Here is a 20,501-nt window from a genome sequence, read left to right on the forward strand (position 1 = left end):
AAAATCCTTAAAAAAGTATAGGTGGCCGTTTTAACATTTAATAGCTAGACTGGATATGTATTGCAGATATCTGTAATTCAATTTGTCCTAGTCAAAAAGAACATTTCAGATATCCACAATGACATTCTTCCTATCCACAATTGCATTTTTGATATCAAGAATAGGAGAAAACTAGGGAAAAATAAAAAAAAAAACTCCCATTTCAGATATCTACAATCCAATTGTTACTAGTCATAATTTTAATTTCAGATATATCCAAAATGAAAAATCATTGGATATCTGCAATCTGTGGATATCTGAAATGACAATTGTGGATAGGAAGAATGCCATTGTGGATATCTGAAATGTTCTTTTTGACTAGGAAGAATTGAATTACAGATATCTGTAATACATATCCAGTCTAGCTATTAAATGTTAAAACGGCTTGCCATAGTCTCTTCAATTCCGGGAAAATCCCATCAGCGTCATACAAGATAGTGCATGTGACGTACAGTAAACATACGTTGTAGGGCCACGTGAGGAAATTCTCAGAATTCTTTTTTTTTTTTTTTTTATAACATCTTTATTGACAATAGAAATCACATACAAACAAAGAAGTCAATACAGACAAAACAACATCAGAGCCAGGGGGAATCTTCTAAGTGAAAACATTAAACAAAGAACACAAATAGATGGTTTTTGCAGCTTTCTTATTTTTTGAGTTAAAAATGGTTTTAATGTACTGTTTGGTTTCATTTTCAAATACTATAAATAAAGGTTTAGAATGGCTAAATTTGGATTTATGAATATGAAATTTCGCTAAAATAATCATCAAATTGATTATATATAATTCTTTAAGTTTATTAGTATTGTTGTTGTAGATACCAAACAGTAGCCTACATTTTCCCAGTAAAGAGAAAAGTCAGAGTCAGTGTTGTCAACAATTTACCGGGATACGTCTTTCCAAAAATTTCACACAATGAACAGTTCACGCAAATGTCTTTCTTAAATTCTCAGAATTCTGACTCAGAGCTCAAATACATGTTTGACGTGGCCCAATCCTCTTCCGTATTGTAGCGCTCACTTAGGCAATTGTTACTTTGAAAATGCCGGTGTAACGGAGCAATGACACGAATCACTCCCCTGAGTTTCTACAAAATTCAACCAGCGGCGTCATATCTACATCCTTACCTTACATCTATTTTCAATACAGCCTCTGTTGATCAGCGTCCAGGTTGGTAGGTGTTACATTGCCATGTAATGTTGTATTGAATGGTACTGCAGATGTCGATATTGTGTATTTTACTAAGTAGTTGGAACTAGTTTTTCTAAGTAACTTAACGTCAGGCTATATTTATTTCTGTTGAGCTGTAGTTCGGTTTCTTCTAATGTGAAGTAAGTGATAGCTTTTAAAAGCAGCTCCCCAACACTGACAATAGGCTACTACAACTGTATTGTCAAAGTGCTGTCAAATAAAAGAAATACTAGATATAACTTAAGCAGTATTTGGGCTATTAGCACTGGGCTGGCCTAAAGCAGTTTAAAGCTCTGGCTGTGGCCCCGGGTCTTGTGTACTCACCACGCTGCTGGGTTTCCAGTAACACGTAATCTCTGTGGAAAGCCACACCTGTATATCGTACACAGTCAATATCCTGCGCGTGCACAGTAAGGCTGCTGTTATAGAAGGTAAGCAAGATCTAGAATGTTCTGAACTGTTCGCGTGGGTAATACAGAAAAGTTTACGACAGTTACGACATGTTTGCTTATCCTTCATTGTAAACCACAGACTGCCACCTGACTGCCACAGATATCTGATCGGCATGACGTTTTATAGGTCCAATTGGAGGCACTGGACGATATTGTAATTCATGTCGTCACCGTCAGGGATGTAGTGGAGGTCTCAACCAAGCCTTATTTGCCGAATACAGTTTACCAGGTTTAGGCTGATATAAATGTTAATGTCGTAAATAAAGAAGATACAATTTAAACTGATGTAGGCTAATTTCTACATCGGCGGGGGTCTTAAAAGTTAAAGCCAAATGAATGCGTTTTGGAAATACTGATTTTTACTGGTGGAGGTCATAGGCTATTTACCCTCCTTTCATTTACCACCACATCACTGGGTGTAATGTAAGGTCGCCATAGACAATAAGCAGAAATACTAGAGTTTATGAAATCCAAGAATGCCAAGTGAGTTGTGTCCTTGTGGAACGTTCTTCTTCCCAGGTTGAAGAGAACAAACTTCTCAAGAATGCAAGAACACAGAACAGGTGTTACGAGTTGACATGGACCGAAGAACAGAGAACACCGGTTTATCCAAACCTCGGCGTTCTTTAATTCTAGAAATTGTGCTTCATTCGTTAGATATTATATGTCAAACGGATAGTCCTGCAGAGGGCGGTAGAGTGTCGGTAGAAAGTCGGTAGAAGCTCCAGCCCACTGCCACTTGGTAGTCGGAAGCAAAGGCTATTTCCATCGTGCCTGTCTGGCTTAGGACGTAAATGGACAAGCGTGCGTGATAAAAATGGGTAAGACAGACTTTTTTTGTAACGTTAAAGACCAGGATACGCTTATTTGCATACCGTATGAATGTGCCGGTCTTTGTTGACTGTTTTAGACTTCATTGGAGGCCTTGTGTAAAGCTCTGGGGCTGTTTGTTCTCCCACCGTCGTTCCTTCATTTGCCAAGGTTTCTTCTATTAAATGATGTTTGAATCGCTCGTGTAAGTATGACAATGTAGTGGAAGCTAGGCTACTCGGTCGAGATTATAGTATACTAGGGCGTGCACGGTCAAATGTTAGTGAACTACTGCTAGTTATGACCATTGTCAAGACAGCCACGATTTTAAAAAAAAGTACACTTCCAGTCAAACACTTTCAAAATAAAACGACGAACGTTTATGAATGTAAAATGACGAGCATATGTTTTATTTAAACCTGAACTAGTTCAGTCCGAGGTTAAGAATGTCTTTTTCAAGGTATCGAGCCGTAAAAACAGTAGCATGACTAACAGTTATAGACAACAATATACAACGTCCAGTGGTGGAAAGAGTACTAAAATATCCTACTCAAGTAAAATATCAGCAAAGTAACAATACTTCTACTTAAGTAGAAGTAAAAGTAGGCCTACTGTTGAAAAAATCTACTGAACTAACAGTATCTATTTTAGAGTAAAAGTTAGAGTTATTTTTTAGAAGAAGAGCACGTTGTTAGCTGTGAGCTTTCCCACTAAATTTGAAAAGGACGAGAGTACAGAGTTCAAACTGTATTGTTTTATCTGGAAATTACACAAAGTGCACAAACAAAGTAAGGCCTCTTCTCACTGTGCATGGCTGCACAGTTGGCTGATTTATGACGGTCTAATTTCTGATGACTATCAAAATTTGTACTGGTGTGATTTAAAATGTAGTGAAGTACAATTCTTGAGTAAAAACATAAGTAAATTTACTGACTTAAAATGCTTAAAGTGTAGGTACACAAAAAAACATACTCAATTACAGTAACATCAGTAATTGGTTACTTCCACCAGTACAGTCAAAATTACAATTCATACAATCTAAATACAGTCAAAATCATATTAAAAAGACAACAAGGTAAAATGTTCTGTAAGCTCTCCAAGTTCGATCTTGTTTATTTATATAGCCCTTTATCACAAGCATGTCTCAAAGGACTTTACAGAGAATGAGCCTAACTAGATCTAACTCAATAATCACCTATAGAACAGAATAATACAGGACAAACATCAGGAAAAGCACAAGACGCACAATAGCAGATGTTAGAGGCAAAATGCAGCAGAGAGTGTCCATTAGAGCAGTGATTCTCAACCTTTTTCATATCAAGGGCCCCTAATTTAGTCCACATTTGGGCCTCAGACCCCCATTTGATGAGATTTTGTGTCTCGGACCCAAATATGCAAATATTTTTATTGTTAGATATGATTTTGTCCAGAATTCCATGACTATCTGTATTGCAGGTAGAGAGATAACAGTGAAACTATGATCAAAACAGTCATTCTTCTACATTTTCTAATGGTGTTAACTTCTTGTAAATGAAATAATGCTGAAGTTTAACAATTTATCAATTTGCTCAAGGACCCCTGGTGGTCCCCGGACCCCACGTTGAGAAACACTGCACTAGAGTCCACTCACTAGTTCAATACAAACCAGCAGGCAAAACTTATTTAAATCTGGCAAAGCATATTTAAATGTTGACAGAACAAAGTAAAGACAGTATGCCATAAGCTCCTCCATTGGCGCTTCAAACTCCCAGTGAAGAGGAACTAACACAGACCGGCTCTTGAACTTCAAATCATTTTGCTGTGAGTTACATATGTTGCATGTTTTTTTTTCACTAACACAAAATACCAAAGTAGGGCTGGGCGATAATTCAATATTATCGTTTATTGTCTTTCAGTGTAGGGCTGGGCGATATGGACCAAAAATCATATCTCGGTATTTTTAGGCTGAATGGCGATACACGATATATATCTCGGTATTTTCTACAAAGTGGGCTAAATGTTCAGTTGTAAGTAGGGCTGGGCGATATGGACAAAATCAAATATCACAATATTTTTGACCAAATACCTCGATATCGATATTGCGACAATATTGTAGGGATGACTATTGGTGCTTTCACAAAATATTTACACAATGAGATTTTTGATAAATAATCATCAGTAATGTGGATATAATGACTAAGTGGGTAAAGGCAAATAATAGAACAGCTAGAACAGTCTGGTAAGTTCAGAAAATGACATCACTTTACTGTAATGCAGCCTTTAAAACCAGGAAAAGACACTTATGCCATATCACCATATTACGATATCCAAAATCTAAGACCATATCTAGTCTCATATCATGATATCGATATAATATTGATATATTACCCAGCCCTATTTCAGTGGAATCATATCGTGATGATATGAAGATATTTTGATATCTTGACACACATTTCTGCTGTCTAAATTGATGATGACAAGCAAATTTTACTTAAAAACTCTCATAAAATGAGGTATGGTAGGAATATTATTTGAATATTTCTGTTTTTGTTTGACATCACACCTAACATTACCATTCGGTTCAATGAGATGAACATTCATTTGATTATTTAACCTGATTTTGCATACACGAACCATATCGTGATATATATGGATATCGAGAAAAATCAGGCAGTAGCTGGTCGCCACTTCCTGCTGTGTTGAGGGAATAGAATCCATTTCCCTGTCTGTCTCCCCACAGCGGCCAGCGATAATGCCACAGCCCAGAGTGAAGCTGGTGGTGACGGGAGATGATTTCGGCTACTGCCCCAGGAGGAACCAGGGCATCGTGGACTGCTTCCAGGCCGGAGGCATCTCCAACGTCTCGCTGTTGGTTAACGCCTCCGCCGCCAAAGATGCAGCAGAACTGGCTAAAAGGTACTGGAGGTGCTGATGTGACATCGCTTTAAATGGAAAATGCATCATTACATGGAGTTTGATGGTCTAAAAGTTGTCGGCGATCTAAAATATCAACGGTAAACGTCAGGTTTTGGTGTCAGTCTGTCAGAATCAAAGAGCGAGGGCTTCTTTCTAGAGCAACGTGGGGTCCAGGGACCACCAGGGGTCCTTGAGGGGGTTCCAGGGGGTCCCCAGCAAATTGATGAATTATTAAACTTCACCGTTATTTCATTTACAAGAAGTGAACACAGTTAGAGAATGCAGAAGAATGACTGTTTTTATCGTAGTTTCACTGTTATCTCTCTACCTACAATACAGATAGTCATGGAATTCTGTCTGGACAAAATCATATCTAACAATAACATATTCTCAGATTTGGGATCCGAGAGACAAAATCTGATCAAATGGGGGTCCGTGACTCTAATGTGAACTAAATTAGGGGTCCGTGATATGAAAAAGGTTGAGAATCACTGTTCTAGAGTAACAATAGCCTCAATAGACCAGAATGCAGTGCAGCCACAAGACATGTTGGCTGAATCCAATTGGTGTGGACTATGGACTATGGTTTTATGTAATCTGAAGTACTCAGCGTGAATGCGTGAGTTTACAAGGGTACAGGGCTGCGAGGCTGCATGAAAGGTGCTAATGGGACGGGTCTACCTGATGTCTCTTATCGTCATATCTGTAGTGGGAACAGTGGGAACTCTCACTGAAGTCTGCAGGGTAGCGGACTCTCTAGAAGACTGCGTAGAGCTCCACAAAAGTCCCCGAGAGCCCTTACAGACGTAATGAATTTTGGCGAGAGACAGCCCTAACCCCTCTTGGACTTCATGGGATACGTGTTGAAAAGTCCACAAGTCAGCAAGTCCGGGACCATCTGGACTTTTGGATTCAGCAGTTGTGTTCTGAGTATACAAGTGATAGCTAGCTGGAGTTACCGTAAAACTTCAATTAAAAGCCGAGTCCCAATTAAACGCCGAGTCCCTTTTACTGGCCGGGTGTGGCTACACGTTTTGACAAATAAAGGCCGGTCTCAATTAGAAGCCAAACCTCAGTCACATTTGCTGATCGCCATGGCGGCACAGAGTAAAAAGTACGACCTGAAATTCAAGCTGTCAGTTGTCAAATTTGCTGAACAAAACCCAGGAGAAGCAGCAGCAAGAGATTTCTACGTTGAAAAGTACAACCTCTTGCTGCCATAAACTTTTTTCGGCTTTCATCCTTTCTAAGGTAGGCTACCGGTATGTTGATACGGGTCTCTCTCTCTCTCTCTCTCTCTCTCTCTCTCTCTCTCTCTCTCTCTCTCTCTCTCTCTCTCTCTCTCTCTCTCTCTCTCTCTCAGTGCATGAGGTTGCGCTGTCTCTCAGAGCGAGATCAAATGAATGATTTGTAACTGATCTGTTATTCGATTAGCCTAATTTTTATACAAGTAATATTCATACTGGTTTAAATAAACAATTTGATAGTATTTCACATCTTTGCTGAGCAAGAGTTTTGTGCGAAAGGAATTAAAGGCCTGTCCCATATAGACGCCTGTCCCAAATATAGGCCGGATGAGTTCAGTGTTTGAAGCAAATAAAAGACCGGGCTATTAATTGAAGTTTTACGGTATGTGTCCATACGCCCACCTCTGATTGAAAGCAACAAGCCTCTTCTCTGGGGGTTGTCAAAAGGCATTCTGGGAAACGTAGGTAATCATTAACTGAAGTAGAAGTAGACGAGGCAGGTTGAGGGAAAGTGGGTACTCCGAAAAAGTAGTAAATTACAACCCAAGTTGTAATTACTTAATTACTTTTCAATGCAATATGGTTTTAATAGGATAAAAACTTGGTAAGAGCATCATGAGTTTGATTTCTAGAATCAGTTTCAGCTTCAATAAATTCAATCATTCCATACAAATTCAGAAAACAGAATTTAAATTCAGTCGTCTGCTGGAACAAATCTCATCACTTTCAATCTAAGTCCCAAGTCACCAGAACCCAAGTCAAGTCCAGTCTCAAGTCTTCTCTTCATGCATCAAGTGACTCGAGTCCCCACCTCAGGGTTATCGTGATATTCATTTTGTCCACATTGCCCAGCCCTACCTGCAGCTGTATAGCTTTTTAAATGACTCCTGGAATGCACTGAGCATTAGTGACACTTACCGATGACGGTTCCTCTTTGCCCGTCAGACACAACATCCCCATCGGCCTCCACGCCAACCTGTCGGAGGGCGTGCCGGTGTGCCAGAGCCTCCGGCAGGGCTCCACCCTCCTCGACCATCAGGGCTTCTTCCGCGGGAAGACGGGCTTCCGTCAGGCGCTGCAGAGAGGCCAGCTCAGCATGGCAGAGGTAAGGGAGACGGCAGCAGGTCCAGAGCACCGCTGACTTTGTCCATGTGTGGCGGAATAGATTTGTGAATGACACTCGTGCAGCCCGTAGTGTATGTGTTCAGTGAGTGTGGTCGAAATGCTCACACATCATTCAGATTTGTGTAAAAGTACCATGATAGGATTGAAAATAATGGTAACACTTTACAATAAGGGTACATTAATTAAGGGTTAGCTAATGCTTAATAAGCATTCAAATGTCAGAAAAACAGGGCAATTTTTTTTCCTCAAATCAATACATTACGCTTCTGTACAATTGCAACATTTTAATGAAAAACTGAAACGCTGCATGATGCGTCGTTTTCAACATGTGTGGCTTCTTGGGGACAACACGCATTTACACACAGTTACTTTTCAACACAAAATATGTTAATAACAGCATATGTTGTTAAAATGTATTGTCATTAACACATGTTGAAAAGTAACACAAATGTGTTCACCAGCTGTGTTCACTAACTCTAGTTAGTGTAGGCTACTTGAGCAAATGTTTTGAGTCATTTTTTGTGTTTACTTATTTCAGTTAAGTATGGTTTTTTTTTGCACATAAGAGTAATCAGTGTGATGATGTCTCTCATTTTAGTCAGAAACAACTTCATTAAGTTAAACCATTATTGTACAAATGGTTATACAGTTGTGTTTGGTATTATTTGGTATTAGTTCCCTTATGAATCCAAGCAGCATCTTAAAGATTCAAGGGGGAGTGCAATCATAATAATAACAATGATAATACATTACATTTATATAGCGCTTTTCTCAGTGCTCAAAGATGCTTTACAAACACAGGATAAAACAATTTTAATAGAGATATATATAAAAGATAAAAATAGATGAGAAAATGAAATAAAAAAAAACAAAGTGTGAATCGTGAGACGAGAGAGATCATGGTTTTAGGTTGACAATTTTAGAACTAAAGTATCAGTACTTATACGTTAATACTTAAGTAGTCTTTCCACCAGTTTTATTGTTGGTTGTGTTACCTGGCGGCTCTCCATCCATGGCATAGGTGTCTTTACATTTCCTGACCATCATGGTTCGAAGCCGTAAGGGTTTATGTATGTTGCATTTTGTTGTGCCTTGAACATACCGAATGTGCTTTGGCACAACAAGAGAAGGAAGTATGACATGCAAATGTGTGTTTGTGCAAAGAGAGGCATCAGCTGCATGTATTTCTACAAACTGTGACGCAAGCAAACTACTGTATAAACCAAACAGTGCTGTGTAAGTAGATGATGGTTTTCACAGCATTATGAAGATGATGACTAACAGTGTACCCTGAGGCCATGCTGTGTATACTGTGAATCAGGTCAGGCAGGTACTTCACACAGCAGGATCAGCAAGTTAGTCAGTTGTTTAATCATTGGCCGCAAAATGACATGTGCTACCACAAGTATTGGTGTGGATATAATTCAATTCATTATAACATAGAACTCAGTTATTATAAAGTCCCTCTGAGACCATTTAACATAACCTCCTATCACCACATTGGTATTCCTTAATAGGAAAAGAAATTTTGTCCTTCAGTTGCCTTTCCCATAATCAGGTGTCAGGTATTTACTCTCTACACACCAAGTCGGTACATGTGTGATAATAGCTACATTTACATGCAGGTAGAAAGTAACATGGTTTTGAGTTGACTCTTGTTCCACTTTTCTTTTTTTCTTTTTTTTTTCTCTGTGCATTGAATTAGTCAAGAGGCGTAACATTTGATCGTTCAGCCGCTTTATCATGAAAGTGGGACCTCTCCATTTACTTCAAAAGTCTAGTGCTCACTCACTGGTCTGTCTGAGAAACTAGCTGCATACACTATGGCTACTGATACCAGTAATCCCTTAAAATAACCTCACATTTTTATTAATTTACATTAATTCCCCCCGTAATTCATGCAAATGCCCTTAAAATTCATTAAGGGAGTCATTAATGGAGGAGATCAAAACCTCCTTAAACACTCCCTTAATCTTGACTCCTTACTTTCTAATTTAATGTAAAATTAATTTCCACTTAATAACCCTGTAAACCTGCACAAAAGACATGAAAAATTGCGTAATTTCTAGTGTCTCTGTGAATCAACCCATGATTAAATCCCTTATAAACCCATGATACTAACCTTACTTTTTAAAGCTATGTTATTTTTAATGGATAATTCATGTTTATGTAATGGAGGAACTAAGGATGTTTCAGGGATAAAATGAAGTAGTGGATGGAGAAGATGGAGAATGAAAAATTCAATTTATGCACTCAGAATGAATTGGTACAAAATGATTTTTGCTCTTGCGACATTCCGAGTTTTTTTTATCATTCCTGTGGTCTCAGATGTAGCTCGCTAGTGATGAAGTGATGTTTCTCCCTTGCATTAATCTCTCGGCTATGTTTTTCTCCGCAGGTGGAGCTGGAGCTGAGGGCCCAGGTCAGGCTATTTAGGGAACTGACGGGTCACCTGCCCTGCCACATGGACGGCCACCAACACGTCCATGTACTGCCAGGTAACACACACTAGTGACCATGACAGATGAGCTATTACCTCCTATAACAGAACATTGTGGTTAATGGTGAATTTTAGTCTATTTTTGTTATTTGCACATTTCATACGAAACACAGAAAAAAGAGACTAAATTATGTTCATGTTGTTCAATGTTCAATATCATGATAATCATATCAGCCTACCATAATACCATATTAAGGCTGGCCAACAACATCGTCTCTGATCCCAACCACGTCCTGAACAGTGAATACAAATTGTTACCATCAAATCGGAGATATAGGGTTCCACGATTTAATAGGGTTAGACTGAAGCACTCTTTTGTACACCAGCCAATCCTAAAATTAAATATGGAGCTTAATCCCAGATCAAATGTATGTTGAAGGGCCTTGAATATTGTCTTTTGTGATTGTGATATGTTGAATGTATGTATCTTTGTGTCATGTCCAATGGAGCTGCTGTGATGCAAGATAAATTTCAGACTGGATCTGACAATAAAGTATTATCATCATCATCATCATAAGGATTTTTCTCAATATCAGTATATATCACGATATAGTTCATGTATGCAAAATCACGTTAAACAATCAAATTAATGTTCATCTCATTGAACCGAATGGTAATGTTAGGTGTGATGTCAAACAAAAAAGGAATATTCAAATAATATTCCTACCATACCTCATTTTATGAGAGTTTTTAAGTAAAATTTGCTTGTCATCATCAATTCAGACAGCAGAAATGTGTCACGATATCAAAATATCTTCATATCATCACGAAATGATTCCACTGAAAGATGATAAACGATAATATTGAATTATTGCCCAGCCCTATATGAAACCAGTGAAAACTGGGGTGTCTGGGGTAGCTCTCTCTGCTGTTAACTATCCAATAAAGGCAAAAAATGATCTATTAAAAAAAACTCAAAACTCCCAGAGGCTCCCGTTGTGAAAACAGTGAAACTTAAATCTCTACTGAAATTAGTTTTAATTAGAACTGCGTAGTTGTCAGAGATATAAAACTGTCCACTACTCAGATATAAGATGATTCAGTAATTGAAATGAAATTACAGTACAGTACTTGGTCTGCAGCTTTTTGTTTAATTTCCCTTTGTAACTCGGGTCTTCTGAGGTAACTTTCATACACCTACTGTGCTTAACTGCCTATTCATCTACCTAATACCTATTGTAGTCACTTATAAATGCTCAGTGCTCAACACCACAAGTGAGAATTAAAGTGGAAAGGAAAGCACACTGCAAAAAGCGAAATCTAAGTAAGATGAAATATCTTAAATCAAGGCAATATATGCTTGTTTTTGTCTGACAAGATATTTCTTCTTACCAGGCAGTTTTTATGTTAGAGCATTTCACTTGTTTCAAGCTTTTTTGTCCTTAATTATCTTATTAAGACATTATAACTTGTTACTGAGATTTTATGACTGGTTCTGAGTAACTTAATGCTTGAAACTAGAATTACCAGAATTATAAAGCACTGACAAGTACAAAACTGCTTTGTCGAAGTCAGAATTTCTTATTTCAAGCATCTTATCCTTTTCATCTCTTCACATATTAAGAACCGATATGACCAAATGGAATTCACTGTTTTATTATCAATCTCACACCACAGCACAGCAATTTGTGACTTAGGAAGCGTTTTGTAATGTAGACGTCCAGTGGTGGTTTGTTGTTGTTAGCTCCACTTAAAATTCTTAACAAGATGGTCTCCACAAATCAACACACCTTCTACTGTATTTGAACCACAAACACCAATAATATAAACAGAAGACTAAACCCATACAGCTTTAACATGTACAGTTGAGGTACTAACAGACGTAACTTCTGTTGCAGAACAAAATATGAAACATTTTTAGGCACAAATGCCTAGTTTTATGCCTTCAAACTGTTTCCCTGATTTTTTATTTTTTTGTGTTTGATGTCTTTTCTGTGGAACGTAGAAAGAGCAGCCTCTAACAGGCTGCTGGTAACAGGTTCCAAATGAATGAATGAAAAGAAAGAAAGTGAAATACATAATTTGTCAAAAGAAAGTGCGCACTGTCAGCACATCCCTATAGACAAAATACAGTACAGAACAAAGACAGGTTCTGAGATAAACACATTAAACAAACTCACTAATTAGGATGTGTATTGTGAATGGAAAAATAAACCTTGTTCATCAAAAACTTCCCCCAGGGGAGCATGACTCCTGATCCCTCCTATCTGGCTACTTTTTGTCTTTGGCTGGCTGGCTACTCAATGTGCCAACGACCTAATTTTCACACAGAGATCAATAAAATGTAATCTTATTTTAAATTAGCTCTCTTAAGGGCAGAAATATGAAATGTGAATCTGCACTCGATTGCTCTTCCTCAACGACCAGGATGTGCGTCTCAGTAAACTGAATTTGAATTGCAAGAACTGAATTTGAATTGTGAGAACTGAATACAGTTTCAAAGCAAATGAATTCAATTTCATAATATTACATTCAGTTTCAAGTTTATTGGAATTCAGTTTCAAACTAATAAATTCAATTTCAAATTGTGCTATTCCAATTCAGTTTTTTAATGCAATTATTCAAGCTAAACAATACAAATTCAAATTATGTGATTCAAATTCAGTTTTTTAATGCAATTATTCAAGTTGAGCAATTCAAATTCAAATATAAATAATTCAATTTCAGTTTCTAGTGACACATATTTCTGCCCATGCTCTCTTCCCAAATGAGCATCTAAGTTGCATTATGGCTCATGTCAGTCTACTGTACATTCATACTGTCATTTCTTCCTCTTGGACAGTAGTTTCCATTTTGTGCTGGCTGTATCATGTGGCCGGTAAAGTTAAGCCCCGTTGTACAGTAGATAGAGTAATAGATTATCTGACTTGAACTGATCGAACCTACAGTGGAAAGATCCTCCTGTAAAACCATTATGGTCGTGGCTAAAAACGTTTCAGTCATGAGTGAATTAAATTTGAAATTTTGAAGACTGTGCAATAGAAAAACAACACAAATTCCCCCAGGGGAGCATGACTCCTGATCCCTCCTATCTGGCTACTTTTTGTCTTTGGCTGGCTGGCTACTCAATGTGCCAACGACCTAATTTTCACACAGAGATCAATAAAATGTAATCTTATTTTAAATTAGCTCTCTTAAGGGCAGAAATATGAAATGTGAATCTGCACTCGATTGCTCTTCCTCAACGACCAGGATGTGCGTCTCAGTAAACTGAATTTGAATTGCAAGAACTGAATTTGAATTGTGAGAACTGAATACAGTTTCAAAGCAAATGAATTCAATTTCATAATATTACATTCAGTTTCAAGTTTATTGGAATTCAGTTTCAAACTAATAAATTCAATTTCAAATTGTGCTATTCCAATTCAGTTTTTTAATGCAATTATTCAAGCTAAACAATACAAATTCAAATTATGTGATTCAAATTCAGTTTTTTAATGCAATTATTCAAGTTGAGCAATTCAAATTCAAATATAAATAATTCAATTTCAGTTTCTAGTGACACATATTTCTGCCCATGCTCTCTTCCCAAATGAGCATCTAAGTTGCATTATGGCTCATGTCAGTCTACTGTACATTCATACTGTCATTTCTTCCTCTTGGACAGTAGTTTCCATTTTGTGCTGGCTGTATCATGTGGCCGGTAAAGTTAAGCCCCGTTGTACAGTAGATAGAGTAATAGATTATCTGACTTGAACTGATCGAACCTACAGTGGAAAGATCCTCCTGTAAAACCATTATGGTCGTGGCTAAAAACGTTTCAGTCATGAGTGAATTAAATTTGAAATTTTGAAGACTGTGCAATAGAAAAACAACACAAATTATCTCTCTCTCTCTCTCTCTCTAGTTGTATATAAGTTGTCCTGATTATGCATGACTGTCTGTGTGTGTGTGTGTGTGTGTTGCAGAGGTGCGCGAGGTCTTCGCACAGGTGCTGTCCGACCTCCGCATCCCATACACCCGTGTCCCGGTGGAGCCAGGTTTACACAGCTGTCCATGGCTGCCCGCGCATCTCCAGGGCTTCTACACGCAAGTAGAGAAGGACGCGCTGGACTCCATCCCCGTGTTCACACGCCACGGAATCAGGTCTGCGTGTGTGTGTGTGTGTGTGTGTGGTCATACGTGTTGTCTATGCAAAGAAACCAGCCCAAAACAAAGACTGTGGAATAAGCTTGGGGCGATATCCATATTGTTTTGCTGTGTTTTTTTGGGGGGTATTTTATTTTATTTCTTCCAAATGACATCAAATTTCTAGGCTATAATAATAATTATTTTTATCCCACTACTATAATTGGAGGGCGGTTTGTGTGTTTTGTGTGTCCCGAGAGGAGAGGAGAGGAGAGGACAGGAGACGAGGAGAGGAGATGAGGAGAGGAGAGGAAACACGGAGAGGAGAGGAGGAGATGAGAGGAGAGGAGGAGAGGACAAGAGACAAGGAGAGGAGAGGAGGAGAGAGGAGAGGAGGAGAGAGGAGAGGAGAGGAGGAGACAAGGACAGGAGAGGAGAGGGGACAGGAGGAGAGGAGAGGAGAAAGGAGAGAGGAGAGGAGAGCAGAGGAGAGAGGAGAGGAGAGGAGAGGAGAGAGGAGAGGAGGAGAGGAGAGAGGAGAGGAGGAGAGGAGACAAGGAGAGGAGGAGGTTATAAATTCTAGTTTGATTATAATCACCTATTAATTTATTACAATCACCTGTTATTTTCCTACCAAGATGACCATGTGATGATGTAACAGAATACTATGAATACTGCAATTTGATTCCATCTATCACCTCTATCATTCCTTATGACATTATAGTCTGTGTGGTTCAGCATGAGCCAAACGGTTCATCACTCATTGACTCTTTGCAATAGCAATGTGAAATTAAAATGGATTATTATTTCATGTCAGCAAATTGCACCTACTGAAAACTGGAATTAATTTGAATTGGAAAAACCTAATTTGACATTGTAGCTAAAAGTTAAATTCAATAATAATCCCATTCAATTTCAAGCCATTGCATTCAATTTCAATTTTTTAGTTCATTTATTCAAGATTTATTCAATGGTTAAATATGACCATGACTAATGACACAGAGAGGAGACGACGAAAGGAGAGGAGAGGAGGAGATGAGAGGAGAGGAGGAGAGGACAAGAGACAAGGAGAGGAGAGGAGTAGAGAGGAGAGGAAACACGGAGAGGAGACGACGAAAGGAGAGGAGAGGAGACAAGGAGAAGAGGAGAGGAGGAGAGGAAAGGAGAGGAGAGAGGAGAGGAAACACAGAGAGGAGAGGAGACGAGAGGACAGGAGACAAGGAGAGGAGATGAGGAGGAGAGGAAAGGAAAGGAGAGGAGGAGAGGAGAGGAGAGAGGAGAGGACAGGAGACAAGGAGAGGAAATGAGGAGGAGAGGAGACAAGGAGAGGAGATGAGGAAGAGAGGAAAGGAGAGGAGAGGAAAGGAGACAAGGAGAGGAGGAGAGGAGACGAGAGGAGGAGAGGGGGAAGTTATAAATTCTAGTTATTATTATTAACAGTCTAGAAATTTGATCTCACTATTCAAGCATGGATGAAACAACGGCCATTTGGTGGAATTTGCTCATTCCTGCTATTTCCAGAAAAACGGGCTGATTGTGGAAAAGGGAACCCACTTGAATTAAAAAGACACATTTTTTTTTTACTTCAAGTATGATTTTTTTATTATTTTTTTATTTTATTTATTTATTTATTTTTATTGGTTTAAAAGCTTGTAATCTAAGCAATTCGGTATTACGGGACATATTATGATATCGGCCCAAGCCTAATACCAGCCAAAATAATTCAATTTTTTTTTTCATAGAAATGTCACCCTACCTATGTTATGCATGCAACCAGGTACTGTGTCAAACATTCAGTAAAGAGACAGGAGCAGATTTAGAGTTTTAATTTAAAACTTTTACTCGTACAATGGCTATTTTTTTTTTTTTTCTCGGTGGCCTCGTTAAGTTTCGACTAACATGAGGCTCATAACCACCCAGGAAGTTTAGACGCTAGGTGCTTTGTGTAGAGCAGGGCGACAGGCAGCCAATCAGGAGCCTGTCTGATACGGAGCCATTGTTGTGCTTTGATCTGATCGGCTCACCGCAGACTAAAGTTTACCAGCGTCTGGTGCTTGGCAGGTGGTGAGTTCACACCCCGGAGCACAACATGGCCATAATATGAGACATAAACACAAGCTGATCCCGTGGCTCTGCAGTGATATTATCAGGCTGGCTCTCATGTCATTTTGGCTCCTGTGATGGCCGTCGGGTTGTAAGTGATACTAATGGATGAGTCATGTATAGCTTTGAATTACACCTCAGGCATCTTGCTAGCCCAGTTGGAGCACTATTTTTTTTTTTTTTTTTTTTCTCAAACAATATAACCAAGCAGATGAAGTCCATCATCCAAATGCAAGGCTGATAAGTTTAGTCCAGATTTTACATGGTACAGGTTAAAGGAATAGTTCACCCAAAAATGAAAATCCTGTCATCATCTGTCCTCATCTCCTCCCCCTCATGCCAGTTGAAACACAGGTGAAGTTTGTCCATATAACACACAGGGAGGTTGCCAGCACAACTCCATAGCAGCCTTCTCCAAAACAACTGAAGTCAGTGGGGACCAGTTCTTCAGAGTTCCAAAAAGACCTACAGTATATTTACACCATCATTTAGTGCAAATCTTAACTACAGCTGATTGATTTGCAACAAATAATGGTGTATAGGTCTTTCTATTCACAGTGTGATTTTGTTTTGGAACTCTAAAGAACAGGTCCCCATTGACTTCAGTTGTTTTGGAGAAGGCTGCTACCAAGTTGTGCTGGCAACCTCCCTGTGTGTTATATGGACTAACAAATTTCACCTGTGTTTCATTTGGCATGAGGGTGAGTAGATGATGACAGAATTTTCATTTTTGGGTGAACTGTTCCTTTAAAGCAGTTCTGACTGAGGTCCAGGCATCCCCAGTGGTTCTTTAGAGAGTCCCCAGAGAACGAGGAGCACTTATTTATTATCACTATCATTTCACTCTGCAACATCCAGTGCTGCATTGGAACATCTCTCAGTTAAGTATTTACCAGGAAAAAGTACCAATCTACTTGGGAGTCAGTGACCAAAATTTTCTATTTGGGTGTAGCCTGCATTGCCATCAAAATTAAATCTCAAAAATTTGCCTTGTCTGTTTTACAAAATTTTTTTGCGTTTTTCTGTTTTACAAATTTAGAAGTTCTCCAGATGAACAAAAGTGCAGTCCTATGACATCAGATTGCACAGCCTGAGATTGTTGTAAGAAAAACATTTATGCAAAGTCATGTTCCTACACCTGTGTTAACCATCTTTTCCCCCACCTAATGCTGGATGAGGTGCGGATATGGGAATACGTTTGTCCATCAAATTTTATTACCGTGCAATTCAGTGATGTCAAAGTACATCATTGCTTTACTCATATTCCTGTGCACTGTAATGAGTTGACCTACATCAGCCTGCACAATTTCTGCTCTGCACGTATAGATTGTCTGCATATGAGTCAGTACATGCTGTATGTCTGGACACATTTTTAATACATACTCCTACTTCCATCTGTAAGGTCCATCTGCGCTTTGCACATTGCCATTTTTCTGTACCTATGGTTCCCCCTCGACCATGGTTGAGAACCACTGGTCTAGATCCAAACCCTGATCAAACTGTTACCCTCTCCCTAGGTGGCCAGACTTCTACCTAGGACTGACCACCATGGGCCAGAACATGTCCATCGCCAACCTGAAAAGAGCCCTCAGCCACGCTACGGCAGCGGGTCCTTCAGCCACTACCTCCGGCAGCGCATCCAGATCCGACCAGCCCGTCGTCACCGCGGAGCTGATGGTCCACCCGGGTTACCCCAGCCAACCCCAGGAAGGCGGCTGCGGAGAGGGACCCGACGACTTCTCCCGGTCGGCCGACAGGCAACACGAGCTGACCGTCCTGAGAGACCCGTCGCTCCTAGCCCTCTACAGCCAGGAGAGAGTGCAGCTTTGTGCTTTTAAGGACCTTTGACCAACCTTAGACATAGGTCTGTACCTATACCGTGCAGTCGTAGCACAAACCTCTTTGTAACTACATCCGGCACCATCATGGAGGTCCATTGGAGAATTGGCTGAGCACAACATGTCTAAATAACAACCAGGCTAGGAAAAAAAAGATATCTGAGAAAGATAGCGTATGGCAAAGATGTACCATCATGAGAAAAAGTGAACGGTCTGATGAGGTAATTTATTTTCCAAATGTGTACTTTCCAAATACTGGGACACAGTAAACTGTCTCGACTTTAGCCCTAGTCTCCAAAACACTCTAGAACAGTGGTTCTCAACGTGGGGTCCGGGGACCACCAGGGGTCCTTGAGGGGGTTCCAGGGGCTCCCCAGCAAATTGAAGAATTGTTAATATTCAGCATTATTTCATTTACAAGAAGTTAACACATTTAGAAAATGTAGAAGAATGACTGTTTTGATCATAGCTTCTCTTTTATCCTCTGCCTACAATACAGATAGTCATGGAATTCTGGACAAAATCATATCTAACAATAACAATATTCTCCGATTTAAAATGAGATAAAATCTCATCAGTTGGGGGTCCGTGGTTCTAATGTGGACTAAATTAGGGGTCCTTGACATGAAAAAGGTTGAGAATCACTGCTCTAGAGTCAGCTCAACTAACCTGAACAAACTGTTGTTTTTGGCTTTGTTAGCTAGCTTACTAGCCAGCAGGCTTTAGCAAAGTTAACATGTAACTACTAGCCACTACTAACACTAACTACTAGAAGGCTAGTGTGTAAATCAAATGTGATTTGCTGAAATTATCTAAAGCTGACCTTATCTAAACACAGAATCGATCAGACGTATCACTGATGAAATGATCAGTTCACACTCACAAACAGCACAGACATAAACCATGTCTATTCAGTTCTGTTGAGACAGCTGGTTGTATTTCTAAAATGACAACTTGGCTGTCCACAGCCGTTGAAGCCAAGAGGACCTCCAACATGGCCGCTAGAAGGTGCGTTACATGTGAAAGCCCTTATCGGTTTCTTTGAAGTCTACAGAATTGTATCGGGATGTTCGGGCCTAGCCTACTAGCTCCCTATTGCTGCTACTTTACAATAGTGAAACTCTAGCCATGTCCGCATCGACGCACATGCTATGTTAGTAAGATGCTCCTCCATTGTCTCAGGTTGTCTTCCCCTTATCACCGACTTCTGTAAAGGCGGAACAATTACTTCCTTCTTTGAACCATCTCTAACACCCGGATCAAATTTTAATCATCACAATGAACGAGCAGCTTTACTTTTTAAATGCATTTCGTATGACATGGCATTCGGCACACTGCTCGCACAGGTGAGAAACTAGCAACCTGATAATGAGGTAAAATCAGTATCCAAACATGTAACTAGTTATCTAATTTCTAAGTAGTCCCATTTTTTTTTCATTGCTAAAATAACCACCACTACTGTATTCTCATTTTAGCAGCCCCGCTATATCTGTATTCATGTTTAAAATGTACGTCTAAGCAATATAGTGGCCAATACTGGGTTCAGCTCCCCCATATTGCTTAGACTGATCCAAGTCTTTCGAGTTCATACAGTAGCTCGTTCCGTTACCTATGACAAATTGTAAATCTGGAAATACTGGAAAGGATTATGTGGCTGTATTTTCTGGAATCGTATGATGTCTCTACAGTACTTCATTGAGGTTGATTTTTCCAATGATCTCAGGTCAATGTAGCTAACCAAGCACAATTAGCACTTACATCTGAAGTTACCTGCCAAAATGGGGCGTCCCAAAGTGGATGCTCCAGTATATTTTAAAACCCTTTTAACAATATGTATGTTATATTTGTGCATGTTGTCTGGGTCTTAAAAAGCCATTTTTTTTTCGAAATCTTTATATTTTTCTTAAAATTTGTCTTAAAACACTATTTATGCAATGGTATACTTGGAATGTTGTAAAAGATGAAGCATAACACAATGGCTAGCAAATCCAAAACTGCAAGCTAATATGTAGTATAATAAACGTCAACGTGATGTCTAATGCTTGCATTCCTGAGTCATCTTATTTTTGAAAACAGTTTGCACAGCACGGCAATTCGTAACAATTGCTCCCACTTCATATAATGTATAGTCATAACGATATCTGAATGAGGATCTGTAATCCGCAATACAGCTCTACAGAGACAGATGGACCATGCCGCACCTCCAGTCTACTTCTGCTATATGAATGA

General features: G+C 39.2%; 1 protein-coding gene across 4 annotated transcripts; it reads left to right on the forward strand.

Annotated features, from left to right (window-relative positions):
* The first annotated feature begins 44 nt into the window (after positions 1-44).
* Positions 45-20,294, forward strand: ydjc (YdjC chitooligosaccharide deacetylase homolog). 4 transcript variants are annotated; one of them, XM_071538439.1, is made up of 6 exons: positions 45-1,217; positions 5,216-5,391; positions 7,584-7,743; positions 10,162-10,261; positions 14,172-14,349; positions 17,952-20,294. In XM_071538439.1, the coding sequence occupies exons 2-6, from the start codon at positions 5,228-5,230 to the stop codon at positions 18,280-18,282; spliced, it is 933 nt and encodes a 310-aa protein (XP_071394540.1). In that variant the 5' UTR covers positions 45-1,217; positions 5,216-5,227; the 3' UTR covers positions 18,283-20,294. The 4 variants fall into 4 exon arrangements, with proteins under 4 accessions (XP_071394540.1, XP_071394542.1, XP_071394539.1 ...); XM_071538441.1 differs by having other exon boundaries at positions 45-1,213; XM_071538438.1 differs by lacking the exon at positions 45-1,217 and adding an exon at positions 2,432-2,507.
* The last annotated feature ends 207 nt before the right edge of the window (positions 20,295-20,501 follow it).

The sequence above is a fragment of the Centroberyx affinis genome, unplaced genomic scaffold (genome assembly GCF_046629955.1).
Source record: "Centroberyx affinis isolate AG114_WGS23_722 - 3 ecotype Tasmania unplaced genomic scaffold, CSIRO-AGI_Caff_v1 ptg003274l_1, whole genome shotgun sequence".
Lineage (NCBI taxonomy): Eukaryota > Metazoa > Chordata > Actinopteri > Beryciformes > Berycidae > Centroberyx > Centroberyx affinis.

Excerpts from the sequence above, each read along its gene's own strand:
- ydjc (XM_071538439.1), top strand. The coding sequence starts at position 5,228 with ATGCCACAGCCCAGAGTGAAGCTGGTGGTGACGGGAGATGATTTCGGC. Across the intron at positions 5,392-7,583 it reads GCAGCAGAACTGGCTAAAAG|ACACAACATCCCCATCGGCC; the intron begins GTACTGGAGGTG and ends TTTGCCCGTCAG. Across the intron at positions 14,350-17,951 it reads TTCACACGCCACGGAATCAG|GTGGCCAGACTTCTACCTAG; the intron begins GTCTGCGTGTGT and ends CCCTCTCCCTAG.